Source organism: Rhamphochromis sp. 'chilingali' (genome assembly GCF_963969265.1).
Source record: "Rhamphochromis sp. 'chilingali' genome assembly, chromosome: 7".
NCBI classification, from domain to species: domain Eukaryota; kingdom Metazoa; phylum Chordata; class Actinopteri; order Cichliformes; family Cichlidae; genus Rhamphochromis; species Rhamphochromis sp. 'chilingali'.
Window position 1 is genome coordinate 31,638,240 of NC_137934.1, and position 27,202 is coordinate 31,665,441.

Here is a 27,202-nt window from a genome sequence, read left to right on the forward strand (position 1 = left end):
ATTTCAGGCGATAACGATATCTATCACGATATAAGCCAAATAACTATATTTGTAAGATTTAAATGTGCCGTTGCTCACAAGTAAAATGTGAAATAATCAGCAGCTTGTTTTTATTTAAATATTTATTTCCCATAATAAGTTCGACAGGGTAGATGTACTTAAGGAACATGAGACTTTTTCAGATAAATAAAGGCAAATATTGCAAACTACACAAAAGGCAGCCGCTAAAGCGTTTAAGTTTCAAAATAGAACAAATGAAACAGACTAAATTGTCAATTCCACTTAGAAACAAAATATTAATTCTAAAAATAAATCTTAGTTTGTTTTACAGAAGAACAGACAAAACTGACTAACTTTTGTCAATATCAAATAAACTGAGAACTAAAAGGAAATTCTCAATCTCTCCTTGTTGTATAGCTTAGCTTTTCAAACAGTTTTAACAGTTACTTTAGTCTGACAAAAGCCGAATGACGAATTAGCGCTTCCAGTCAGAGACTGAGGCTACGTCCACACGTACACGGGTATTTTTGAAAACGGAGATTTTCCGTTTTCGTTTTAAAAAATAATCCCGTCCGCACATAAAGGGAGAAATGAAGGAAAACGCTGCTATGAACATGCCAAAGCAGCAGGTGGCGCTAGATTCCTAACCGTGCAGAAATGTTGGCCAATCAGAAGTCTAGAAGCCTCGGTGGGAAAAAGTAAACAAAGCTGGGGCATAGAAGCAGAACCGAGTCGTATGTGTGGACGGACAGTAACTGTGTGTATATGTAAGCATTTAAACACTGCAGAGAGTAGAATTAACAGTAACAGTATTGTAGAAATTCATTTCACCGAAACAATAACGTGGCGCACAGTGTGACGCATGCACCAGTTTATTGTATTTCCAGACTTGCTTTCGGCACAATTTACAGTGCACGCTACTCTGTTTTTTGTCAGACTTGAAATAGCCGAAATACCTTCACCCTACGGAACTTCTATGGCTCTTCCGTTCGACAATCTCTCCGGCATTGGAACCATCATCTGTTTTCTCTTCGGTCACGCTCAGTTGATTTTTCTAGTCGGCACACTCATTTCCTCCATTATGCCCTGGCTGCTTCCCAAACAAACACACGTGCGGCTTGGCACTTGTGCTGTACGTTACAAGTCACGCGACGTGACGCTGCGGCTGTCATTGGTTCGGCTCTGCGCTACTTAATTTGGATTGGCTGACCTTTTTTTTTTTTTTTTTTTTTTTTTTTTTAGAGGACAAGAGCGGCGAAGTCTATCGCGATAGCTTAATTTCTCTATCGAGTAAAAGTTATATCGCGATACATATCGTTATCGTTCTATCGCCCAGCTCTACATTAAACACATTATAACCTTCTCTACAGAGGTTACTTTTTTGGTAGCATTTTGTAAGCGTATCAGTCTGCAAACATGATGGGTGTAGAGTTAACGATCCTTTAACGTGTGACTTACATCCACCAACGTCTTCAAGGTTCATTTATTGACAAGTACACCTCAAACACCCATAGTTACCCATGACCAATATTAGGCCAGTATCAGACATAAAGGGCTAAAGGGTCTCATAAACACTTGACTTAACTGTGAGTTTAATTTAAATGATAAATAAGTAAAAACCACAAACCTTGTAGAGTTCTAAATCTTTCTTGAGCTTGTATTTCCTCCAGGCTCCCTGTATGACCCGCGCAGCTCTGGTTTCGTCCCGTAGGTCCAACAGGCGAGCGCACAGGAAGGACAAGTACGACATCACCACCTGCAAGTCAGTTTACGTGGATGAAGACAGTGCTGCATTCTCTCTCACATTTTGGTACATTAAATATCTTTACAATTGAGGCGTTAAAAGCCTTATTTTACCAAATCCTGAGATTTTAAAGACAAATGATTGCAAGAGAGTTTGTCCTCATGAGGGCGGAAATTTAGTCAGGTTACATGGGTGAGGCAGCCACAAAGTCAGCCAACTCCTGTAAAGTGAGCTTAATTCATTTAAAAGCCAACATCTGTCACAGAGCTACTGAATCAGAAAGCTACATTTGTATTATTGTTTTTACACATGATCATTTATACATCTGTAGCACAAGACTGCAGGCAGGGAATTAGCGGGGGAATAAGCTTAGTGTAGTGTTGGGAATGTGTTTCTCTTTGTTAAGTACATATAAAACACACTGAATGTGGATTAATAATCAGTTGTTATGAATTTCACCAAAAACAATGTTCTGTGTTCCTGCAAGCTATGACACACCTCCCACCTGGTCTCACCTTCTCATTGGGGATAGTGTTGGACATGTCGGCCGGGTTGATCATAGCGGGCACACCGCCCAGAAAAGACACCGCACTGTTGACCAGTTTGAAGTTGCTTTTCTCGTTCTTCAGTAGCTCTTTAAACTCCAGCGATGGAGAATCAGGTCCTGTTGGCGAATAAATAGATACTGTCAGTAACAACTCTCTTTTGTATTGTGTATGTATTTTGATGTTATGACATCACGAAGCTGAGGTAACCGTGACTTAAAAAATTTTTAAAAATTAAGATGTAATGTAATAAACATACTGTGTTATTTATTTGTTACATTTCTTTTTTTTCTTCTTCTTCTTTTTTTTTTTTTTTTTTTAAATAATTCAGAGTTCCTTTCATATTCACCGTTTTCATGTTCTGACAGACTACAAATGTCTGAGGTACAAACATCCAAGTGAACTTTTTTTTTTCCTCTTTAAATCCCCCCCGGCACAGATGGTTGCACTAAGGTTGCAGCACACAGCTGACATACCGTTTGGGCCTGTGGGCAGGGACTCAAAGGAGCTGTCGGAGTCGCTGGCTGAGCAGCTGAGCTCCAGTCGGCCTCTTGGTGAGCACTCGACAGTCTGAGTGGTGCGGTGACTGACAGACGCTTCTGGCAGGAGACCCGGGTGGTAGTGGTGGATAAGGTAGCACAGGACGCGGCCATCCGAGAACGTCACGGTGAAGTTCTCCACCTGCACACACACAGGCAGAGAGAGACTTTATTTATCGTTTCCAACTAGAGTTTTCTGAAAATTTCTCTCTCTATATCTATATATTACAATGTCAAGGTTGCGTTTTGTGGCAAATATGATAATTCCAAAGGTCAGCAAAAACCAACAAACCTGTCATTTTGCATCACACAAATATCATTTATATTTACAGTGTTGTTTCGTTTTGTTCTTCTGAAAGCCCTGAGATGCCACCGAAAAGCATATTTAGGGTTTAAGCTATAAAAAAAAAAGAAAAAAAAAGAAAAAAAAAAAAATAGACATTGAAAGACGTTTTTCAACCACATCCAAAATTTGCGGGTTTTGGGTGCTCTAGCAATGTAGCCCACCACGAATTCCATGGTTAAGCTAAATGTATCCTTGTTTGGATAACTTGCCTACAACGCACATTGAAATGGGTAAACGCCTACACTGCCTGGGTGAAAATATATCTTTGTAACATTGTATAAAGTAAGTCACGTGAATGCACAAGGTTATCTTCCATGTTCTTAAAATCTGTGTCTAAATCATGATGCGGTCTTTGCAAAGGAGTTAGAATACATGCATTGCAAATAAACTGAGATTTAGTAGCCTAAAGTAGATAATTAATTTATTTATTTTCTTTATAAAAAAAATGCAAACAAGAAGCTGCAAAGATTATAAAAAGATGAAGATGATAAGCAATGAGGAAAAGTGTGTAGATATAATCTAAAAGCGACACAAAACAATGACCAAAATCTACTGTATTACAGCTTTGTAAGATCAAGGTAACGTTTTATTTAGTGTGCATCAACCTCAAGTTAAAAAAAAAAAAAATGTAGTTAGTGGGCAAAGTGTAAAAGCAACCAGTAAAAGAGATAAAACTTAAACAAGCCTCAATTAAATCAGTTTAATTCTGAATGTGAAACTATTTTCTTTGGTTTCTTAGCTAAAATTAAACTATTTAGTCTCACCTGCAGGTTGTAAAAGTCACAAACGGAACAGACCCAGTCCATAAGCAGGGTAACTTTGGTGCTGCCATGTTCGTACGGGACTCTGGTTTTTGCAGGCGTCTGCCGAAGACCCCGATCGGCCTTCAGAGATGCTAGCCTCCGTTTAGTCCTCAGGGTTTTCTTCAGAAAGCCAATCTCCTGCTTGAGCTGATCCTCATTCAGAATCACCTCCACCTGAACATATGATGCAGTAACACCATATCAATCAACTCTCTTCACTTATTGGGATGGGGGTTCTCAAATGGGGGAAACAAAGGCATACACACATGAAATGCAAAGATGATTTTCCACAGCAGGCTCAGCGTCTTTTCTCTGTGTCCATCCACAATGTCTCTTGAATCAATGGTTGAGCCTGAAAATAAAAACAAAACATTTAAATACCATCAAAGCAAAGTTCTGAATTTTCTTTTCATGTAAGCTCAATAAAGTTTAGTAAGAAAGAAAGTCAGACTACAAGGTGATATAGAACTTGTTTACACTCAAGGCAAAACTATAGCAGTGAGATTTCCAAAGAAAGTGTCTGAATATAAAACACAACGAATATGTTCATATCTTAAACAGTATATACAAATTTGATTTTCAGAAATTGATTAATTACCACGTTCGTCCTTCAGGTCGATCCCTTTGCTTTTGAGAACTTGTAGAGCGACATCGACGTTGTGGACCTTCTGCAGGCGGCTGATGGCCGGGAGGCGGAGCTTCACAGATAAAGTCCAGTCCTGGACAAGGAGCTCCATCACTCTCCTAAAGCAAAAAGATGATCCTTAGCTTCCATCATCATCATCATCATCGCTTCAACTGATTTGTCATGCAATGAAATGTTTATGTCACACATTTAAATCCCACAGCAGCAGCAGCTGAACATAAATGAGTATCTAATGAGAACCTGATCCACACATACAGGGCTAGTCAAGGTCAAATCCAGCTTTTGCCAATTTAAATCTGGCTCATGTCAATTTGAATTCTTTAAATACATTTAATTAAATGCTGTTATAACCCTAACTACATGTTGGCCAATCAGAGTACAGGACAACATTAGGGGCAACATACCCACTTGAAATACAGGATATTTAAAAAAAAAAAAAATACCCATGTAATTACAAAACAGAAAAATATGTAACATTAAATTGCATCATAACCTGTAGGGAACCTGACACAAATAAAATGGAGTCAAAGATTTGCTCTGAAAAAAAAAAAAATTTATTTAACAGACTCACAGACACAAACTGAACCACTGTCAGGGCTGTCAAAGAGCCAATCCTTCAGTGAGAAATCAAGGAAGGAAATCCCCTGTCTGAAACCGCCTTGTCTGAGAGTCCTTAGCTCCCAATTCCCTTGCCTATCTGAGCCTGACCTCTGAGAGAAGCACACACGCATCTGGGATCCGAGCATCGCATTAAAATTCATGCCGACACACTCACACTAGACGAACGCCACATTTTAAGTCAACTGCCAAATTCTTCACAGCGAAGTCGAACTCGTCCAGGGGCGTCTGAACGTGGGAGACGGGTAACCCGAGGTAGCTGAGGTGCCGCGGGAGGATCCCCTCTCCGCTCAGGAAGTCCCTTGAGAAGGCCAGCAGCAGGTCTTTACTTGCCTGTTAAATAAAAATGTAAAAAATTGAGCAGTACATAGCACGACAGAGGTTAACACAAGCCAAAAAGACCAGAAGAGGGGAAACTGTTTTTCATGCTTTTATTTCAGTCACTCTTCGCCTCCCTCAGTAAAACCTCCCTGGATCGTCTCCAGCTTGTGCAAAATGCTGCTGCGAGGCTCGTTACCACATCCTTCGAGACCTCTAACGTCACACCTCTGCAGATCTCACTGTGCTGGCTCCCCATTAAATTTCGAATTCAATTCAAACCTCTAGTTTTTATCTTCAGGCCTCTTCATGGTGAAGCATATCTGTACAGAGATTAACTTTTCACCAGGACTCTTGGGGCGCCTGATCAGAGCTTATTATCCATCCCTAAATCTAGAAGAAAAACTAATTAAAGCTAACTGAGCCTTTGCAATCGTGACCCTTACTCTTGAAATCTCTCTCCTCGATTCTTTGATCCATGAGCTCAGTATACTCAAAAAGCAGTTCAAGACTCATCTTTTTAACCTATTTAAGCTTTTTTTTCTTTATCATCATTCCAAAAGCACAATGACATCATATGCTCTCCCATTCAATACCAAGAAAAGAGTAACTATCTTAAGCTTTTATTCAATGTACAAAAATTGTAATTTTCCACAAATGTTTGTTGGTGACACATTGTGTCTCTGGCGTACCTTGAACTCAGCATCAACACAGAACAGACAGGGGTCGTGTTCAATGAGCCGGGACTCTTTGGCTTTGTCCAGGAAACACACGAGCAGCAGCAGCTTCTTCAAAGTGAAGCGGGACAGCGCCTCCTCGTGGCCTAACCGAGAAAAGGTAAACAGGCATTCATACAGTGACAATCAAGACAATTTCCAGTTTACAAAGGAAATCTTCTTATTTTGATCACAAGATATCCTTGTTTTAAAAAGTAGTCTTTACACTCCCAAGTTGTTTGAATTATTTAATTGCAAGTGGGATTAAAAAGGAATTCCAAACATCTACAAAATCAGGAAAGTATTTCCTTCATCCTTTGCTCTGTCATCTGTCTTGGGCTCTTCAGCATTATGTTCCCAGATTAATTTTAGGAATAAAACAACATTAGAGGTTTTGGGACATTAATCCAATGAATCCAAAGTGATCTTTAAGCCTCATGAGAACTAATCACATTCAAAAAGTAATCGGTTACTCAAAGTGAAGAGGGGAAAAGAAAAAGTGAAACATCCTGTTTTTCACCTGAGTGTTAATCAATTATGTTTGTGTTTGGAACATTTGAATAATCATGATCATCCAATAATCATCACATCAACTGAAGCAACTGCAGCTGCACATTTCAGACAGTTATAGATCTGGCAGCATAACATTGAGCATCATGCACACTGTATCTATATTTATTATTTAGTTATATTTATTTGGTTGTGCTGCCCATTTCCTCATCTATTTTACTTCTTTTTTTTCCTCGGTCTAATAATATAAAGCACATCTATTCCAGTGCAAAATGTCATTGTTGTTGTGTTGTTAGAAGGAAATTAAAAGTTTGAGTCAGCGAAGGAATAACAAGAAGTCGGTTAATTAAGGTTGCACTCATGCTCAAGTTGTTAATTTTCTATAATAAAGTGTTTCTGTCTGGTGATGATAAAGGCAAACCGAGACTTGTGCTACAGCTCAAGTGGGAAATTCAAAAGCAAACCTGGGCTGATCAACACACAAACAATGCCCCATTTTTAATTACTTTGAATTCAATTAAACTAAAAGTCTCGGCTCTCCTGGTATTTCTATTAGCTCTGACGCTGACCCAACATCCTCTCAAATTACCATCTTTGTAAAGGTGGGGCACTCGGGGGTGTCTGAACTCTGCAGCAATGTCCGGGTTCCACAGCAGTCGCTGGAGGATGAACACAGCCAGGCCCAAGGTGTCGCTGTTGCTTTCCAGTGAGATCAGCTCTCCGTAGATCGTCTGAAGATGAGCAATATTCAGGGTAAAAATAAATAAATAAATAATAACAACATTGTTGGAAATGGCAAACGCTGAACATTAGAAGAAAACACATGTGTCAGAATACCTCAAGTCCGATCCGTAACCACAGAGGGTTGTACGAGAGGAGCCAGTTGAGGACTTTTTTACGTTCACCTGAAAGATGACACGAACAGGCCTTAGTGACAGGAATCTCAGAGCATTGAGCTTTCATTAAGCAGGACTCTTACCTATGTCCTTCCAAAGGTGGCGGTCCTTCCTGACAAGCAGTCGCCGGGCCTCCACCTCCAGTTCGAGCCTCTGAATGGCCTTGACCATGGCGTCAGATGTGAACAGCTGGCAGGCGGAGCGACGGAGGCGATTTAGCTTGCGTCTGGCTGTATAAGTGCTGAAGGACATCTCCTCTTTGGTGGGAGCTTTGGGCACACTATACTTGTCGTCACCGCCCATAGCAAGGGACACAGCATTTACTACACGAGACACACAAGAGGAGGGTACAGATTTAAGAGGTTAGAGATATTTAAGGTGTTACCATGATCTTCTCATGTTTGAGCCTGCTGCCTGTTACCTTTGGCGACTTCGGTGTTGACCTTAAAGTCATCTGGGGTGAGGACGTAGTTGATCCACCATGTGAAACCCCTCTCCTGCTTCTCTATCCACCTCTCGTCGTAAAACATGTTCTTGGCAGCAAACGGCATCGGGTGTCTGGGTAGAGCTGAAAGAAAATAGTACAAAAACAAAAAACAAACAAATTAAAGATAAAAGCAAATCACAAAGCTCATTTCACAGTGTTTATGATTCTTCCAATGTTCACACACCTGTTTGTGCAGGCTTAATAAAGCTCAGCTTCGACTGTGCCACAGCGATTACTTTTGCTGTCTTCATAGAGGGAGCACCAGGTGCCTTTCGAGATGGAGCACCTGTGAACAACAGAAGGAACTGTTATTGACGCCATTATCCTCATCATCATCAGCTGCTCCCTTTATGAGTCGTAACAGGGTATCATCCTTCATTCACACACACGTATGTTCTATCACACTTCCACTGACTTTCACTCTTCTTCCTTCCCTCAACTAATCGCAGCAGATCGCCGAGCCTGGTTCTGTCAGAACTTTCTTCCTGTTAAAGGGGAGTTTTTCCTTCCCACTGTCACCAAATCCTTGCTCATAGTGAGTCGTGTGATGGGTAAAGATAGTTGAAGAGACTCCTATCTGACCATACCTTTCAGCCACCCTGAAATTCCTACATGTCTTCATACATGTCTTGCACCACCCTCACATACTTCACTTTGACTCCTGACTCCCACATAAATGACCACAGTTCCACTCTTGGCACACAATCACATGAAGTATTTGGTTCTTTGCTGCAGTTAAACATATATTATGTTATATGTGTTATATTATGCCCTTTTCCAGCTCCATACTTTTATCTTTGGACTCACACAGATCAAAATAATCTGTGTTGGTCTTATGGCTGTGATGGAGTAGTCAATTTTCTTTAAGGAGGATGCTTATTGAATGAAGTGACTCAAAGCATCTCTGATAACCATAATAAGAAAAAGCTAAATGATTGACTGGCAACCTGTCAGCCTGGCATTCACCCTGTGACAGCAGGACTACGTCCATCCCCTGCAACCCTGAACTGGATAAGTGATTAAGATAGATGATAGCACTTCATGTCACTTTATAGGCTAAACACACTCTTTTCCAATCCTTTTAATTAAGCGGTTTTGTTTTTTCCCCACCAATGGTACATTTCCTATCAAAGTCAAGGAAAAGAGTTTTTAGCTCGTACGAATGACTTGTATGCAAGCTAACTTATTACTTAAAACTTTAGCCCTGAGTTGTACGAATATCCATTTTTGTAACAGTGCAGAAAGGATTATAAGCATTATTTAACCCCAATTTTTCAACATATTCCTGTATACCTTGTGAGACTGCTTTGGAGTGTGGTAGCTTAGCCTGGGCGGGAACTGCAGACTTCATAGTCCTTAGAGATGATGCGGTCACTGAGCGAACTGAGCCTACGGGGAGGGATAGAAATTGCATCAGACTTCAATAAATCCACAATATAAGGACATTAACCGTCAGCAGGTTATTCACCTTCAAACTGCCAATATTACAAACACGGCCTGAAAATAACACCCCGTGCTCCGAGTCCAGCACCAAAGTTTAAAATAACGATATCTTTTCCGTTCTTATTTTATTTTACAACCCTGTGACAGACTGAGAGAAACTCCAGCTTCCCATGATGGATGGCTAAATTTAATTTTTTCTGTCTGTCATTTAGCCCTTTGTTTAGGGAATGAAATCTTTTTAAAATCAACTGAACTGTCTCTGGTTTTGTAGCCAGTTTGCAAAACTGATGTGACAGATAAATATCCGCCAGTGACATCCACTAATAATCAGTCAGCAAGGACAACATCGGCTGATACCAACATCAACCGATACTGGCATGAGCCATATATCACTATCACCAGCAACCCTTTTATTGAAAGTGAAATAAATAAATAAATAAATATGTGATACAAAAAGAAAACAAATGTGTTGAGCATAAGTAGCTTAAACAATTCAAAAGGAGCTGATTTAAAGTTTGTGGAGATATAGTCTAGATTTTTTTATTCCTCCTCTCTCTGAACATAATAGAGCTGTTAGTATAAAGCATATCTAAAACAGCAGACACACAAGCTACAGCCTCCAACTCAACAAAGACATGAACAACCTTCTTGAAGGAGGCTCACCTGATGTTCTCTGCCTTTGTGATGCACCTCTCCTCTCCTGGACTGATCGGGAGGGCTCGGTTTTCCCAGGAACTACATTGCTCCTTTTTACCTGCTTGGTTTTCCTGTCATCTTCACTCTTCCCATCAGTTTTCAGAAATTCCTCACTCTTCCTCTTCTTGCTCTTCGCTACTATGTTAACGGGAAACAAGTCTTCCTGAACATGAGGAGGTGTAAAAACTGCTAGGGGCTGCTCGTACACTTTAGATTTTGACAAAAGGTCATGATGATGAGGAGAAGATGAGCTCACAGGTGTTGGAGAGGCGACGGTAAAAGAAACAGGAGCAAGGACTGAATGAGGTGGGGACGTTACTGAGAAAGAAAAGCGAGAAGGAGCCACAGGTGGAGGGGAGGAGACAGGGAAGGTGATGGGTGCAGGTGAGGCAGCGAGCCTCGGGCTGGTGCTGGAGAAGATAAACTCTGGGACCTGAGGTTTGTCATCACACGGGCTGATTCCTTTGTCCGAGTCGATGACAGGAAGGCTAGGACTTTCTGGACCTGACTCACACGGACAGCTGCCATCAGACAGCTCCAGCGTATTCTGCAGGAGCCTTCGTCGTGACTTCTTTATTTTCCTTCCACTTGAACCATTTGCCTCCACCGGTGCCTTACCCTTTGTCACTGTGGCAGAGGTGAAAGAACCTTTTTTTGTCCCTTCAGGAAGTTTATCAGCCTCCGAAACACACAGCTCTCTCACTTTCTCTGCTTTTTTGCTGACAAAGAAAGTAAGTCTGGGCTCGCTGGACTCTGACAGCTCAGGGCTACCAGATGACGCTTTGAGGACATCTGTGTCAGGTCGACAGCCGTGTTTTTCACTGTTAGATTCGAGCGAATCTGAAAAGTTACAGCTCGAATTATTATCTGGAGGGCTGGTGTTAACATCGATCAGATCAGAGTCGATGAGAAACAGGGCCTCTTTCAAAGACGGGAGGGGGCTTCTAGGTAACTCACTGTCAGCAGCAGCAGCTGCAGACTTTGCAGTAGCAGGGAGTGGGATTTCTGACTCAATCCAAGGCATGAGCTTCTTAAACCTCTCTGGCGTCCCAATTGGCGACAGCGTCCTGTTGAGGATTTTGGTAAGATCTTTGTTTTCAGGTTTTCCTGCAAGGACATCTGGGCTCGCGGACATGCTACCAGAGTCTACCACCTGTGCAGCCGGGACAAGCAAAACCAGCGGAGAGTTCCTATTAAGTTGTTGGACGTTCTCCTTTTCTGGCAAGACCAGAGACTGTTGCTCCTGGCTCAGATTTAAGGCTTTCTGCTTGTCTGATTTCAGGCAGCGATCCCCAGCGGGGCTGTGCTTGATTAGGGACCTCTCTATGGCACCTTTGCCCTCGTTAAGTGAAGCGAGCGGGCTGCGTGGCTTGTCTCGTTTGTACTGTGGATTTCGAGACACTTGGAAGGTTTTATTGGCAGCCATCTTGAGAGGGGGGTGCTCGACCTTCCTTCTGAGTGTTGTCATTTTTTCACCCTCTCTCTTGCTTTTGATTGTGTCCCATAAGGTCTTCTGAAAACACACACACACATTTTCAATGATGTGTAAAGTTGCAGCCTACAAAACAAATCATATAAGCTAGGCCTCCAGTTAAGGCTATAACTGCCTCATAATAATCAGACTAAAGAGTCATACCAGTTATTACTGAAAGCACACATCACAACTGCACTGAACTCACCAAATATCACCAAAAGCCTTACTTTTGTATCTTACTGTTGGTACAAAAAAGGCAAGGCATTTTCTCATTTGAGGTCAAATGTGATATTCTTTACCTAAAATAGCTTAAAGTCATTCATTCACATACAGCCTAACTTAACCTCAAGTGAGACAGGCCAGTGGATGCAATGTATGTTAAAAAACACTGTTACAATAGGCAACATTAAAATTTAAAAAATAAAAAAAAGCTGAAGCCAGACACAACACAATGATGAACATCCTGATATAAATATATCTCAGTTTTCACTGAGTCTGTCATTACGTGCACAGTACAATTTACAGATCAATGACCATATTTCATATCCAACAACTTGTCTTGATCTAAAAATGCTTTTGTTTTACTTTTCACATGGTTTCACTTCTGTTTAGTGACTGACATAACCTCCGATGATTAACAGTGTATTTTGGAATAAATAATGTCTTCACTGCTGCTTTCTTACTTGGCAGCTGCTCATCAAAACATACTGCAAAGTGAAGGCGGAAAAAAAAACTTCAGCTATCTGAGAGTAACATTAGCTGTAAGAGCCTCCGTGTAAAGCTGTGGATGCTTACCTTTTTCCTTTTTGGTGCCTCTGCTCTCCCCAGCAGGACAGCCTGGTGTTTGAGGACACCACTGGCATTTAAGACGATTAGCTCTCTGATCCCACCTTCTTCGGTTGGCGTCCAGGTCACCACCAGAGTGAATGAGCACCCAGGCTGGAAACAAGGACCGACTCTTATAAACAGAAATCTTTAAGAGTGTATTTAATGATATGAAAATCCCCGTGGATTTTGGAATCTGGTGTGTAAATGGGTACTCGTGTATTTTCTGTATAAGCTAAAACATACCTGGATTTTGAACGTGCTGCAGTCCACTGAAAAGCCTTTACTTGAGGGGATCTTATCAACAGAAACCTCCGCTGCAGCATACTCTGTAGGGTTCTCAATCCTCAGAACAGCCGACTTGGAGGTACCCAGCTTAACCGACCCAAAGGTTACGAAAGGAGCCTTTGAAAACTGGATCAAACTCAGGACAGGAACATCGTTCTCTTTGTCTGTGTAGTCTCTCCTTGTTGGACTGAAGTCCAAAAATCCTCTCTGTCCCGAATGTACGCCTTGTGCCATTTGTAATTAATAAAGTCAATCTTGTAGCTTATAAAATGAATTAGAAAAAAACAGCTTAGTTAACATTAATTACATGTTAACTGTTTCCAAATGGCCGTTTAGACCCAACACTTGTTAGCTAGCAAACGTTCACTCTCGCTTCCTTCGACAACACACTGACAGACAATCTAGTTTGAAATTCGGACGTCTTGTTTATTGAACCAATTATAAACGAGAGATAACGACCCCGTAACCAATGGGTAAAGAGAATGCATTGAATCCGTATGAATACACGACGGTTGACCAATCAGCAAGCGAATACGTTTTTAAAACGCCGTAGGCTACGCCCACACCACGAGGCACAGAAAATATGTCCACTCTACTACGTGAAGAAAGTAGAGCCATAAGCAAACAGACCGCAAACGTGTCTCTCACCGTTTTAGAAGTAACTTGCTGCTCGCTCAGCAAAGTCTGATAAAAACTGTAATTCGAATTTCTAAATGACTTTTCTGTTGGTCCCGTATTGGCCATAATTAATAGGATTTTAGTGTTTCACCACTATGCGAGCATAGGGGTTCTGTCAACGACTCGTGCTTCTCATCCCACGGATAGCTCGCCGTGATCGTATAGTGGTTAGTACTCTGCGTTGTGGCCGCAGCAACCCCGGTTCGAATCCGGGTCACGGCAGATTTTTCCCTGCAAAAAATATTATTTAAAAAAAAGTAACACAAATCCTGTCGGATCAGACATATTTTAAGTTATTTCTGAACTAGGAAGTAAAAAAAACATAACTGAATTGTAATTGGAAACCAACTTTAACTAGCACTTTGGCTGTCGTCCTTAACACTTGTAAGATCTTTATTCGCTCTCTAAGATACGATAAGATAAGATAACCTTTATTACAAAACTAAATTTGTTTTGTCACAGAAGGAAGTGGACAGTGCAAAAGTTATGTAGCAAAAATTTGAATATAATAAGAATAAATACAGTACACAACTGTACAGAATAAAATCAAATACTATAGTGACGAGTGCATACTCCAAAATATTCCCGTTTGTCTTTGTGACATATAAACTGGTTGTGGACTTCGGGAGGTCCAGAGAAGGTCCACTGCCGGTTCAGATAGAGGGGGAGGAGGTGGTCAACAAGTACAAGTACCTCGGGCTGTGGGTGGACAATAAACTGGACTGGTCTTGCAACACAGAGCACCTGTATAAAAAAGCCCAAAGCCGACTGTACTTCCTCAGGAGGCTGAGGTCTTTTAACATCTGCAGGAAGCTCCTGAGGATGTTTTACCAGTCGGTGGTTGCTGGAGTACTTTTCTATGCTGTGGTGTGCTGGGGGAGCAGCACAGCAAAGAAGGACTCATCCAGGCTAGAGAAACTGATCAGGAGGGCTAGCTCTGTGGTCGGCATGAAGCTGGACACTCTGGTGACAGTGGCAGAGAAAAGGACATTAAAGAAACTGATGGACATTATGAACAATGCCAGACATCCTCTGCACACGGCCATTAACAACCAGAAGAGTCTGTTCAGTGACAGGTTGCTTCTCCCCAAGACAAGAACTAACAGACTTAAAAACTCCTTTGTCCCACACGCCATCAGACTGTTTAACTCCTCTCTGGAGGGGAGAGGGAGGGGAAACAGGAGGACAAAGGAGGGGGGAACAACTAAGCTGTAGTGCCTCTTCACCTCACTGTACAATACCTTGTGCAATACTTTTTGTAAATAGTCAACAGTGCAATAGACCTCAATATTTGAAATGTGCAATTCACTTGTATTTTTATTTTTATTCCTATTTATTCTATTTATCCCCTTTGTATATTTTATTTATATTTGTCTCTGTATTTATATATGTGTGTGTGTGTATATATATATAACATTCTGTAACTGTAACTTCTGTCGGTGCTGTGCTTTTTGGAAATCGAAATTCCCAGAGGAACCCACCCGAGGGATTAATAAAGTTCTATCTTATCTTATCTCTTATCTTAAACAAGCGTAAAAACAAAAATACTGAAATTACCAAAGAGTGACTAGGTTTCCAAAAATGCAGTAGTTCCCTATTGTGCCCAGCTGGGGGCAGCCTTTCTCATTATTTCAGCAACAGCTTGTCGATTTCCGTTCAAGTCATACAGTAAAGACACAAATACAGTCTTCTCGGCTGGGAATGAATTAAATCAGTTCATTACGCAGTGAATGAAACGTTTTCAGTTTTTTAAATAATAACTATAATGATAAGCAGAAACTCGATATTACACTTTTCAGCACATACACAGCAGACCCAGAATTCTAACTTAAATCTTAAAAATGATTGAAAAGGACCCCTATCAAGTATTGTTATATATGACATTACTGTAGATTGCCTTCACTGATGCATTTTAGTGATCTATGCATTTTATTTGGCATTTTTATGCCGAATGCCCTTCCTGACCCAGCTCTCCCTGAGTGGCTCAAGGCCCTCGCTGTAGCTATGTTCACTTATGCAGCAATCCAAAAGCAGCATTTTACTGTTGTAACTCATCCATATGATGTTAGTTTTGTCTACTTTGTGCATCAAAGGTGGGTTACAGTTGCAGACTGGCTTCCTTCAAGGGGAACCAAGACAAATTATATCTCAGTCTCTGATTTCCTCAGTTAGTCTGCTGACTTGATCTATGGAGCCCATCTTTTAGGGCCTTTGTGGCCTGAACATCTGGATAGCAGATAACGCATGAAAAAAGTGTGAGAGGATTGGGGGGGAATTATTGTCTGGAAATCTTGTTTGGGAACCACTGGGGAATAAAAGTTATCATCTCATAATCCATCAAATGAGCCACAGATATTTTCAATGTCAAATACCAATAGAAAAAATGCAACTGTAAAAATACAAGGGTGCATAAAATAGGAAATATCTTGCCACTCAGAAAATTGGAGCAGCTCCACCAACCCCAACTTAACAAACCAAGATGGTGATATTTCAAGTAAACATCAGTAAAACTGTAAAAGCTTCAATATGTACTGCCACTATTGAGCTTTTGTGACTCGCTAAATGAGCCAATCGCAGAGCATTAGGCTCTATCATTAGGATAGAAAGCCAAGCATTCAGTCTAGGACTCATGTCACTTCCAACTCCCAACTTCGGAGGCAAGTGGAAGGAATCATTACTGTGTGGGCAGAGTCAACCACATCCTCCTGGTATCTATCCCTTTAGAATTGTCTCTAACACCCACTGTCTTTTTTGTCTTTCATCTCTTTGTGGCTGTAAATGATTTCCCCTACAGAGTGCTTTTAAAGATATGCTAATGTAAATTCCATGCCTCAGTGAATGCAAAAGGCCTCCCCAGGAGGACTTGCTCCTTCACTTAAGACAGGCTGGAACAGAAGGATAGTCCGAACAGTAAAACACTCACATCTTTATATAAAATGTATAATTATTAATTATTTTTATTAGAAACCTTTTAAATAGAAACCCATGTGCAAAGAGCATGAAGTTTAAATATAGGCTCTGGTGATGAGCCTGGTTCTGTAGCTGGGCTTTGTAGTCAAATATGTTTGAGTTTTTGGTTGAGGAGGAGCATCCAGTGCGTTTAAAAGCAAAGATTAATGAGGTTTTTAAGAGCCATCAGAGTGCAACAGTCAAAGGCATACTTTTAGATGTTGCATTGGTTTACAAGTATAATTATACAAATCTTAAATTGGCATCTAGATAACAAATGCATTATACCACTGGTTTATAATTACTGAATCTTCAGGTCTAAAACACAAATACAGCGTATGATAGAGGTGGGAAATTCCTGGAATTAACTTTAACAGCTTACGTGCCGGTGATTTAATGAATATTATTATATAAGAATGCGCAATGTAACGAAAACTGAAGAAAAGGGTACCGTAGCACACGAGGAAATACACCTGCATGGCCTTTCAGCATATAGCAATACAGTCATTTTCTACAGCTGACACAGCTGTAACTAACTGTAGACCTAAATTTAGTGTCAACTGGGAGAATTTTCAAATAGCCTTACTACCAAATACCCCACAGTCCACTTTTTGTTTTGATCCTCCACCCTCTTCCGTTAGAGGCTGGTCACGTGACCAGAACGTCCATCCAATCCGGTGGCAGAAGCACAGGGCTCGTAATTTTGAACAGATGGGGAGCTGCCAGGCTGTGGAGAGTTTCTCCGTAACTAAACTAAAGGTTGTAGCGAGAAATGCGTAAATATTTCTTCGAGTGATGGATAGTATCCGTCGCTACAGCGAATGAAGGAAACCCTTAGCGCTGCCCTTCCGTGATAAATATGAGTTCTCATGTTATCAGCCCTGGACCGTACCGAGCCACGAAATTGGTAAGTTAAAGTTCACGAGCTAGCTAATACCTAGCTACCCAGTGTAAGATCGTCATCAACGGAAGCGCTAAACTGAGCTGCAGCTGCTTTTAAACACACGCGTTTTGCCGGCTTCTCTAAAAGCAATACTGCAAGAAATTCACAGTAAAGTATCCTCTCTGTGTTTCAGCGTTGCAAAATTGTGGCTCTCTCTGATTTAATATCATCTTCATGACTTTGTTTCAGCAACAAACGTCACCTGTAATCCAGCTAACGAGACCGATTAGTTTACATGGCGTTTGAAAACTGGACCTCAAAGTACGAATTTTCATTAACGACACTGATGTGATTTTAATCCAATATATGCGGTGATGTCTTTTAAATATATATGTCAACAACCTTTGTTCAGTGAGCTATAGACACTCACATATTTGAGTTTCTAATAAAAGAAATTCACTGGGATGGTGGAATTGGAATATTTAGAGCAATTCTGTTTACAAATATTAGTTCATTCATTAAGATCAATCCTTATCCTAAACCAATAATGTTTGCAATTAACGTCCCATGGCTGCTCGATTACTCTGTTATTGTATAAGTGTAACAGATGCGCAGGTGTCATAGGGCTGACAAATATGGTTCTTAAAGAAACTGTGTTTATATGTTTTTAAAAAAGAAAATTCACGATCGCTCGTAATCGGAAGGTTGCCGGTTCGAGTTCCGTCTTGGACAGTCTCGGTCGTTGTATCCTTGGGAAAGACACTAAACCCGTTGTCTACTGGTGGTGGTCAGAGGGCCCGGTGGCGCCAGTGTCCGGCAGCCTCGCCTCTGTCAGTGCGCCCCAGGGTGGCTGTGGCTACAATGTAGCTTGCCATCACCAGTGTGTGAATGGGTGGATGACTGAATGTGTAAAGCGCTTTGGGATCCTTACGGACTAGTAAAGCGCTATACAAATACAGACCATTTAACATTCACCTTTAATGGTGGACCTAAAGGATAGATCACCTGTCAATCCGGTTGCTGTCAAACCTTCAGTCCATCAGTGCAGGAATTTATTTCACAACTTAAGTGACTTCTGCAGGTCATTGGTCTTGTGATTCCTGAATCTGCAATATGCCTGCAGAAACCAAAATAGTTTGTTTTAAAGTAAAACTGGTCTTAACGCTGCACATGCTTTTTGAATTTTGTGCATAATGAGCTACCAGTTGATGAAATGTGTACCAACGCTTGGCTATATCTGCCAGCATCTGAATCAGCAGATCCTGTGCTGGCTTAATTACAGCTTAGCGATCTTCTCTATAGTAGAAGCGTCCTGTCTTACCCACTGTTACTTCTCACGGTCAATTGTCATTATATTGTTGTGCACTTTTATCAGCTTTCCAATGGAGCAATTCTGTACCGTATGACACATTGTTATCTTGCTTCCTTGCTTGAACTGTGCGTGTCCTGTTTCAGTGGAATGAGGTGACACGTTTGTTTCGGGCTGGCATGCCCCTCAGGAAACATCGCCAGAACTTCAGGCACTATGCTTCCTGTTTCACTGCTTCTGCTGCTGTTGATTGGCTGCACCAGCTGCTCTGTAACAACAGCAACTTTGGCCCCGACGTTACCAGGCAACAGACAGTTCAGCTTCTAAAGAAGTTTCTGAAGAACCATGTGATTGAAGATGTAAAGGGACGCTGGGGAACAGAGGACCTGGAGGACAACAATGTGCTGTACAGGTAATCTGTTGGCAGAAATGTGCTTTTGGGGATTATTTAACAAAACGGGGCTTAATATGTTGATTGTGCTCCACACAGCATCAAGCAGTCTGTTTTTTTTTTGGTTTTGTTTTCTTTGTCCACAGGTTTCCTTCCACTTCTCCTCTGAAACCCATCCCCTGTTCAGCTCCAGCCTCAGAGTCCAGATCCATAAAAAAGAGACCTTCATTCAAGGACAAAGAAGGTTTCTTCAGGTTTAGAAGCACAAGAAGGCAGGAGAAAGAAACCCAGGTGAGTTAGATTTATCACTGTTTCAATTTAAAACAATAATATGTTGCATTTGAGAGAAAAACAAGTTCATAGATGCAGTTTTGCACTAATAGAAAAAAAAATAAGATTCACTCTGTGATGTTGGTCCTTGTTCCGTACATGTGTTTCAGGAAAATGTGGATCCTGCACTCCGAATACAGCAGGAAGGCGACAATCAGCCAGAAGAAGAGCAGCAGAAACAGAGACGAGAGCTGACAGTGGAGGATGAACAGGAGATCTGGAGAGACATCACGCTGACCCAGTATAAACACACAAATCTAACCCCCCAAAAAACCATTCTGTGCAAAAAAAAATTAAAAAAAAATGAGAAAGACTTCCATGTATATCTAAAACTTGTGTATGTGTTTCAGTCTTCAGAGGATTCTGGATGTTCCATCTCTTGATGAGGTTTTAGACCATCGTTATGTGAATCCACAGAACATCATCCACAATATGACCAAAGTCAACAAACACGGAGTGGTCACACTGGACGACAAGACCAGTAGGTTCACACACCAGTATAAAGGAAAAAAATGTACAGGATAGTTTATGTATAAAGACCTCATCTTTGAAAAAATACTTTTTACCATAAGGATGTGCTTTGAACCACATACTAAAGTCCTAGAAGTGCCATTCTCCAGTGTAAAAGGCCAAAACAACATAATACATTTTTTTTTCTTCAGGTAAAAGTATCTGTGAAAATGTGGTGTTTCTGGGCAATTTTGAACCAAAAAGTCTGGACATAATTTAATCCAGAGGTCTCGAACTTAAATGAGTTTGACTCATTATACTGTAAACCAACAAAGAGTCTAACATTAGAACTGCCTCCATAGATGACCTTCCAGACTGGGTTCTGTCTGCCATGAGGAGCCTGGCCAATTGTGAGTAGCTGCAACTATGTCCTGCATTAAGTTTTAAAAGGAAAAAGCTTTTTTTTTTATTATTACCGTATTTCCCGGACTACAAAGCGCACCTGTATATTAGCCGCACAAGCTAAAATCAGGGGAAAATCCTGTTTTGTACATACATTAGCCGCACCTGACCAAAAGCCGCAGGTGTTTCAATGTTGACTTATCATATGTAAGAGAATATGCACAAAGGGAATTGTCAGGAAAGAGATGGCTGTTTGGAGACATCACTTTTATTATAATTTTGAAAAACAAGTTAGGGGTACATATTTGCATAACTTTTTAGGTATATGTACAAGTAGTGGTAATTACAAGTACGAAACATGTACTGTGCTTCATAAATGAGTAACAAATGTAGTACATAACAATAACCTACAGCACACCAGAAAAATAGATTCAGACTACCTTTTAGGCTCAGGTGCAGTGACACGGCTTTAACAAGAAGAAAAGTCAGTCATTCCCACCATCTTCCTGCGCACTAAAACCACCAAAGTCCTCTTCTCCAGTGTCGGATACGAACAGGCTCAGGATGGCTTCGTCATCCACTCTCAGCTCCTTTCCTTCGTTGTCACTTTCAAAACCAAAGAAATCCTCGTTGTCAGTGTCAGAGTCGAACACCCTCAGAAGGGCCGTGGCGGTGTCCTCCTCTCCATCATGCAGCAGTCCAGCCCTTTGAAATCCGTTGGTGATCATGGATGTTTTCACACTTTTCCACGCTGTCAGAATCCACCGGTGGAGTTGAGCATAACTTGCTTTTCGCAAGTTTATGGCCGCTTGTCATCCACGACTCCCGCTGAACGTGTAGCGCTACTTTGAAGTTTGTTTTTCGCGCTACTTGTACGGCACTATGTTGCCTGGCGGATGGACATGTGACCAACATACTACTCTTGAACCCCGATGTGTGTCCGATCACATGCCCTTCCGCCAGGCAACGTAGTGCCGTACAATAGCGGAACAAATAAAACAAATCGTCTTACGATATGACAAAAATCATGGACAATCCATAGAAAAGCCGCACCTGACTAAAAGCCGCAGGGTTCCAAGCTTGTGCAAAAAGTAGCGGCTTATAGCCCGACAATTACGGTATTATTATTTTTTTAATAGATTTTTTTTATGTGGTTTAATGGATCTATTTACTGAAGATATTATTCAGTGTTGTTACAGTTGCAGTAACATGGTGTTTATTTCCAGGGCCAAAGTACAACGGCACACAACAATCCTATCCTGGCTTTGAAAGAGATGTCTTCAAAACAGTGTCCGATTACTTCTACAGCCTCCCACAGCCACTGCTCACATATGAACTGTATGAGCTGTTTATCAATGTTCTAGGTGGGTTTGCTGCTTCCTGTTAATCTTTTAGGCCTTGCAGAATCTACATGTTGGTGTTGTGTTAGGATCAAATTCGGCTGCAGGTCTTTTCTGACATGTTGTCTCCAATGTGAGTTGAGTGTTTGACCTCTAACAGTGCTTTGTGACCCCCTAACAGAAGTTTTGGTTGTTTGTGGAATCCTAACTGTGATGTGAGCTGCTGCACTTTTTGTTTTTGTTGTGCCTGATCAGCTGTATGAACAGTAATGGTTTGAACTAACTAAACCTTCTCCTTCCCCTTTGCTGTCTGCTTGCACTGACACCCTGCCTGCCCCCTTGGCTTTCTCTGCCCCCCTTCTCCATGTCTTCATTCACTTTCAGTGTTCTGCGGCTACGTTGCAGCGCCTTCTATGCGCCAGCATTTGAAGCGCAAGAAATCAGACCTTCCTGCAGTCCCCCCTCCAGCCAAGTCGTCTTTTCGCTCCACGGAGTGTCTCCTCCTGTCGCTGCTCAGACAGGGGACATGCGACGAGACAGAATCCCCCATGAGGGAGGTAATTGGTGGGAAACTTCAGTCCCGGCTGGCAGCACTGAAAGGAGGCGGCGGTGCCGATGACGGCCCATTAGGAGGCAGCTGCATCAGCCTCAGTACAGTTGTTCCCACAAGACCTCAAACAAGGAGTTGCTCCCTGGAAACAATCCTGGATGACTCTGCCCCTCTTGCTAGACAACAGCTGTTTCAGTCCAGTGACAGCCTGGCATCCTTTGCCTATAGCAGCAGGAGCCAGGACGACAGCTCTTCCATCACAACACCTCACACTCGTTCATTCGGGACATCTGTGTCCAAACCAGCACCCATTACTTCTGAAAACGCTCCAGGAGTTACAGCCAGAAACAGGCTGTCTGTCATACCCTTGGCTGGACTGTCAGCTTCACACAGGTCTCGTTCCTTACGGCCTCACAGCTTCAGCAGCTGCCTGGACATCGTCATAGAGACCAGGGAGGAAGATGTTAAAGAGCTTAAGTGGCAGGGTCGAGCAGCAAGCTGCCTCAGTGTAAACTCTCCTTCCAGTCAGTGTCAGGCTTCCTCAGCTTCACATCCTCCATCACTATCTTCCTGTCATCCCTTCTCTTCCTCCTTTCGTCCTTTCCCTTCTTCTTTCTCATCTGCTGCAACCAAAGCACAAGGGTCTAATGCTGCTACAGGACCCAGACCGGCCTCCAGCACCTCTAACCTTTGGACGCTTCCTGCACCTGCTGCTGTTCGCCGCTGCCTCAGCTCTCTGGAAGTGTCCCACCTGTCACAACCTGTTTCACTGCTCAAAGCGCCTGTGTCTGTGTCCGCCGGCAACTCCCAACCCCCCAAAAACCAAAATGAGCACAGTAAGACCCTCTCACCTCTACCTGTCTCTGTGTCTATGTCTAATCAAATTAACCTCATCTAACATCTCACCCCTACTAGCTCCAGTTTGTTCCCTCACTCAAAGCAGGAAGGCCAGTTCCAGAAAATGGCCTCTGTTTTTGTATTCAGCAGTTGACCTTTAACATTTAACAACAGGAAAAAGGCAAAAGTCTGTTTCACAGATCATGTAGCTGCAGCACAGTTTAGCCAGATAAATAGTGCTTGTTTTCTCATACAGACCCCCAGATTTCATTAAAATCTATAGAAACAGTCTAAAAGGAAGATGGCATAGGAGTCCTTCATTCCTGGATGACAGTCGTGCTGCAGTGTCATGTTCACAAGCTTTACCTGCCTCAATTCACACCATAGCTGTAGTCGATTCATTTTCTCATTCATCCATTCATTGTGTAGTCTAGCAAGTGTGACGTAGCAATGGATGAATGTGGTGCTGAAGTGTGGTTCTTCAGTTTGACTGAAAACACTTACTTGCGTGTGCGTGACTTTCTAACGGTGTTCCTGTATGTAGGCGTTCTCCAGCCTCAGTGTGAACGTGTAGCCATCGAGGCCCTGCAGCTCTGCACCCTCCTCCTTCCACCCGCCTCCCGCAGGAAGTTGCAGCTGCTCATGAGGATGGCGTCACGCATCAGCCAGAATGTAGACATGCCTCGCCTCCACCCTGCTATCGGCACCCGGACATTGGTAAGGAGCTAGCAAATATTTTTTGTTCCTGTCTAATACTCTGAACATTCCCTAAAGAAGTGTGAGCACAGACATGTATGTCATGTTCTTTTATCATGATGTCCCTGTTTGTTTACCTTTTATTCACTTGTGTATCTGGATGTTTGTCGTGGATTTCAGATGGTTCACACATTTTCAGGCTGTGTCCTGGGCAGTGCTGAAGAGTGTGATTTGGATGAGCTGTTAGCAACCAGGCTGGTGTCATTTTTAATGGATCATCAGCAAAGCATCCTCTCAGTCCCAGAGTACCTGCTTGGTGCCATCAGTGACCATATACAGTACCTACGAACATCACAGGTATACCTTCAAACTGTAAACCACAACCAACTAATTCTTAAAGAAGCAGAGTAAGTGATACCCTGCATGTCTGTTCAAATACAACTGCAGAAGCAAGCTGATAGCTGTGAATGCTCAAAAGACACCTTTTCATGCTGCTGGAGGAACCTGCCAGCTTCATTGGGAGCTTTAAAATCTGTTAACATGTTGATTTCTTCATGTTTGTACTGTCCTGATTTCAGGTCCCAATTGACTCTGTTTCAAAGACTGACAAAAGCGATCCGGTTTGCCCTCCATTGCCGGTCTACACGTTCTGCCATCAGATCAGTGGCGCTGAGTTTGAACAGCAAAAACTGGAGTCTTCTCAGAAGGCCATGGAGGAGCTGCTAGAGATCCTGGTGACAGATCAAAACATCAGTGAGAAGGACAGACGCAAGAAACTGAAACAGGTAACGGTCTACTGAAAGTCCAGGCGATGCCTCAAGTCTGGTTCTGTTTGCACACAGATGCAAAGTGAATAAAGAAGTGTCCCTCTTCCTGTCTTGATTTGTAACCCTAGTACTTGACCAATGAGTTTCGCATCAAGTTTCAAATTTCCTTCAGTATGGCGTGATGTTTTAAACTGTAACAGTGGTAGCTAACATGCCAAACCCCATGGTTTTAAACAGTCTCCCACTTACTTATGGGAGAGGTAACAGTGGCTGTCTTTGATACACACTCACACATATTTGGTTTTGAGTCAATTTGCAGTGTTTTCAACTTGAAAGCTATTTTCAGTAGCCTTCAGATTCCTGACGTTCACACAAGGATATAACAAGTCACTTCATATCCTCAAAAATGCTGGAAATCTGCAGACTCAGCAAAGTGTAATTTTCTTATTGTTCTCCTAAGTTTCAGAAGCAGTACCCAGACATCTACAGGCAACGATTCCCCTCCCCAGACCGAGAGAGCAAGACTGACAACAAACCAAAGATTAAACCTCCACTCCTCAACATCAAGAAGACCAAAGCTTTCAGCATCAGGAACTGAACGACTGCAGGAGGCGCGCTCTCGCCGCTTACGTCGTGATCGCTGCACTGATATCACACTCCTGGCAGGACAATTGAGAAGTCGTTTTTCCCATGGCAGCCAAAAGCAGTGTGTTACATTGGAAATGCTGTTTTTACTGTTGTGTTTATTGTAAGTAAATGTAGACTGGATGATTTTAACAGGAGTTGATTTGTGTATTCATGTGTTGTGTATATTTGTATTGAGTTTTGTGTGCTGACTTAGATGAAGGCTTGTGACCGTAGCTCTACAGAGTCGCTCATACCATTTACATGTTTTATGAAGAAAGGTACTTTACCTGTTGTCCCCTCACTTTTCTTTTCTATTTGTATCGTGCGTGCGTGCGTGCGTGCGTGCGTGCGTGCGTGCGCGTCACTTCAAGTAAGAAGCAAGCTCCAAAAGGCAATTGGGAAAAAAATATGCAATTCTAAGATCACTGGTCAATATGGGAGCAATTAGATTTCTTAATTTATATGAATGTCGACAGCAGGAGGGAGTGCTAGTTGTTGTTTGTTTTTTGTTATGTTGATGTTTTTTTGAAGTTTCAATATTTTCTATCATAGATGCTTAAGTTTTATTTGAAACTATTTGTCAGGCCTGATGTTGAGCATTTTCTCTTTCTTTGCCCTCATCTTATTTTTCCCTCTGTCAAGTATGGAGTTTTTAAAACTCTTTTTGAAATCTTAGTTTTATTTCTTGGTGATCTTTTTTCAGGATGCCAGCTTTTTCATATCTAGCTCAGTTATTTAAATCGCGTTAATCTTTCCAGTTTCTTTTTACTTCTTGAGCTTGTGTGTCTCATCCCTGCTTTGTTTAGTGGATTGTTTGCACTTGGAGCTAGGCCAGCATGCTTATGTCAATCACCAGTGTGGTCATTTATACATATTTAAGGCTTATTAGACTTCCCAAACCAAGTTTTTCCATCAGACACCTGATATGCCCTTGGTATGGGTAGTGCCTTGTGAGAGCTTGACCTGAATGCGCATCCATTCATTTCAGTGCTGCATGCTGACAGGTATTTGGTAAACTGAGGGGAATTACACAACTCATGTCAAGTGTCTGAAGAAATCTTAATATTCAAATGGTGTCAAACGCTCTTTTATTTATCTTAAGCTACATGAAGTATTACTTCTACCCTGGTATGTTTGTGTTTACCTCAGATCAGATGGTGCATGCATGTTTAACCGCACACGCACTCATCATCGGTGTTCTACAACTGTTCCTCTACATTGTTTACTATGCAAAGTCCTGGGAAATAAATTGTTTTTAGCTGTTCAGTGTTTCAGTGGTGTTTGTATTGAAGTGACAGCTTTATTTAGAACATTATTAAGTGTGCCTATGCGAAGGCACACTTATTACTATTGCTCGGATTTATTATTATTATTATTATTATTATTATTATTCTTTTTCCGCCTGAAATTTTGGACCTTAACTCGCCCCACAGTTTTGAGACAAGGTTCACATATGATATATCATTGTGTGCGGCTGGAGCTGGAATGAGTTGCTATGACTTTTGGTGTTTATTACTTCTATAGTTTTTTAAATATGAATATTTTAATGCAAGTTTTTTCCCATTGAAATGAATGGAGAACAAGAAAACTTCATTTGTGGTGTGCTGGCTCACTCTAGTGGTATGTCGGGAGTAATGCGAGGCGGCCGCTGTGTCCCTGTGGACGCTTTTATTTTGTATAACTACCGGAAGTAGTTCCTGTGTACTGACGCTAGCTGGGTAGCTAGCGCCGCGTCGCTTAAAAAGCAGCCGGGCTTGTCTTAAACTTAAGAGGCTGACACTCGCTAAACCACCCGATCGCTCGCCAAGCGACTGTTTCACACTGGACTTATTTTTCGTTTATATGGGCCGATGATGCTGGTCGATGAGGAAAAACTAACTGAGTTGTTTGGTGGTGGCTAACGCGGAGCTAGCTAGCCACCGGTATGTGTCTCTTTCCCCTCATATGTGGGGAAAGAAACATGTGAGGCGGCCGCCGATCGACCGGTTTTCAGGTGAGAATGTAGGTGTGTAAACGTCAAATATCTGCTCGTTTTGTCAAAACATCCCATATTAGCAACAGATTTCTCACGATGTTGCTGCTAGCCGGCTAGCTAGTTT

The 27,202-nt window shown here is 41.8% G+C and overlaps 2 protein-coding genes across 3 annotated transcripts in view; one reads left to right on the plus strand and one right to left on the minus strand.

Annotated features, from left to right (window-relative positions):
• Positions 1 to 13,296, minus strand: part of aspm (assembly factor for spindle microtubules) — a 28,526-nt gene extending 15,230 nt beyond the window's left edge. Inside the window, exons 1-17 of the mRNA XM_080887075.1 lie at positions 12,853 to 13,296; positions 12,577 to 12,720; positions 10,275 to 11,820; positions 9,462 to 9,557; positions 8,353 to 8,454; positions 8,103 to 8,249; positions 7,765 to 8,004; positions 7,623 to 7,690; positions 7,375 to 7,516; positions 6,252 to 6,382; positions 5,399 to 5,574; positions 4,576 to 4,721; positions 4,244 to 4,329; positions 3,939 to 4,151; positions 2,766 to 2,970; positions 2,260 to 2,408; positions 1,628 to 1,756 (exon numbers count right to left, since the gene is read on the minus strand). Of these exons, the coding sequence (XP_080743201.1) occupies positions 1,628 to 1,756; positions 2,260 to 2,408; positions 2,766 to 2,970; positions 3,939 to 4,151; positions 4,244 to 4,329; positions 4,576 to 4,721; positions 5,399 to 5,574; positions 6,252 to 6,382; positions 7,375 to 7,516; positions 7,623 to 7,690; positions 7,765 to 8,004; positions 8,103 to 8,249; positions 8,353 to 8,454; positions 9,462 to 9,557; positions 10,275 to 11,820; positions 12,577 to 12,720; positions 12,853 to 13,128 (3,996 nt within the window). The 5' untranslated portion in view covers positions 13,129 to 13,296. The remainder of the gene's footprint in view (positions 1 to 1,627; positions 1,757 to 2,259; positions 2,409 to 2,765; positions 2,971 to 3,938; positions 4,152 to 4,243; positions 4,330 to 4,575; positions 4,722 to 5,398; positions 5,575 to 6,251; positions 6,383 to 7,374; positions 7,517 to 7,622; positions 7,691 to 7,764; positions 8,005 to 8,102; positions 8,250 to 8,352; positions 8,455 to 9,461; positions 9,558 to 10,274; positions 11,821 to 12,576; positions 12,721 to 12,852) is intronic.
• A 3,911-nt stretch (positions 13,297 to 17,207) lies between these two features.
• depdc1a (DEP domain containing 1a) lies at positions 17,208 to 25,359 on the plus strand. 2 transcript variants are annotated; one of them, XM_080886143.1, is made up of 12 exons: positions 17,208 to 17,428; positions 18,860 to 19,125; positions 19,251 to 19,395; positions 19,545 to 19,675; positions 19,785 to 19,915; positions 20,247 to 20,294; positions 21,513 to 21,650; positions 22,011 to 23,012; positions 23,558 to 23,730; positions 23,890 to 24,066; positions 24,288 to 24,494; positions 24,937 to 25,359. In XM_080886143.1, exons 1-12 carry the CDS (start codon positions 17,381 to 17,383, stop codon positions 25,072 to 25,074), a joined length of 2,604 nt encoding a protein of 867 aa, XP_080742269.1. In that variant the 5' UTR covers positions 17,208 to 17,380; the 3' UTR covers positions 25,075 to 25,359. The 2 variants fall into 2 exon arrangements, with proteins under 2 accessions (XP_080742269.1, XP_080742270.1); XM_080886144.1 differs by lacking the exon at positions 22,011 to 23,012 and having other exon boundaries at positions 17,209 to 17,428.
• Positions 25,360 to 27,202: the final 1,843 nt, after the last annotated feature.

Bases quoted from the DNA above. Each gene is read 5' to 3' on its own strand.
- depdc1a (XM_080886143.1), top strand. From the start codon at position 17,381: ATGAGTTCTCATGTTATCAGCCCTGGACCGTACCGAGCCACGAAATTG. The intron at 17,429-18,859 runs GTAAGTTAAAGT...GTCCTGTTTCAG, and splicing joins CGTACCGAGCCACGAAATTG to TGGAATGAGGTGACACGTTT. The intron at 20,295-21,512 runs GTGAGTAGCTGC...GTTTATTTCCAG, and splicing joins CATGAGGAGCCTGGCCAATT to GGCCAAAGTACAACGGCACA.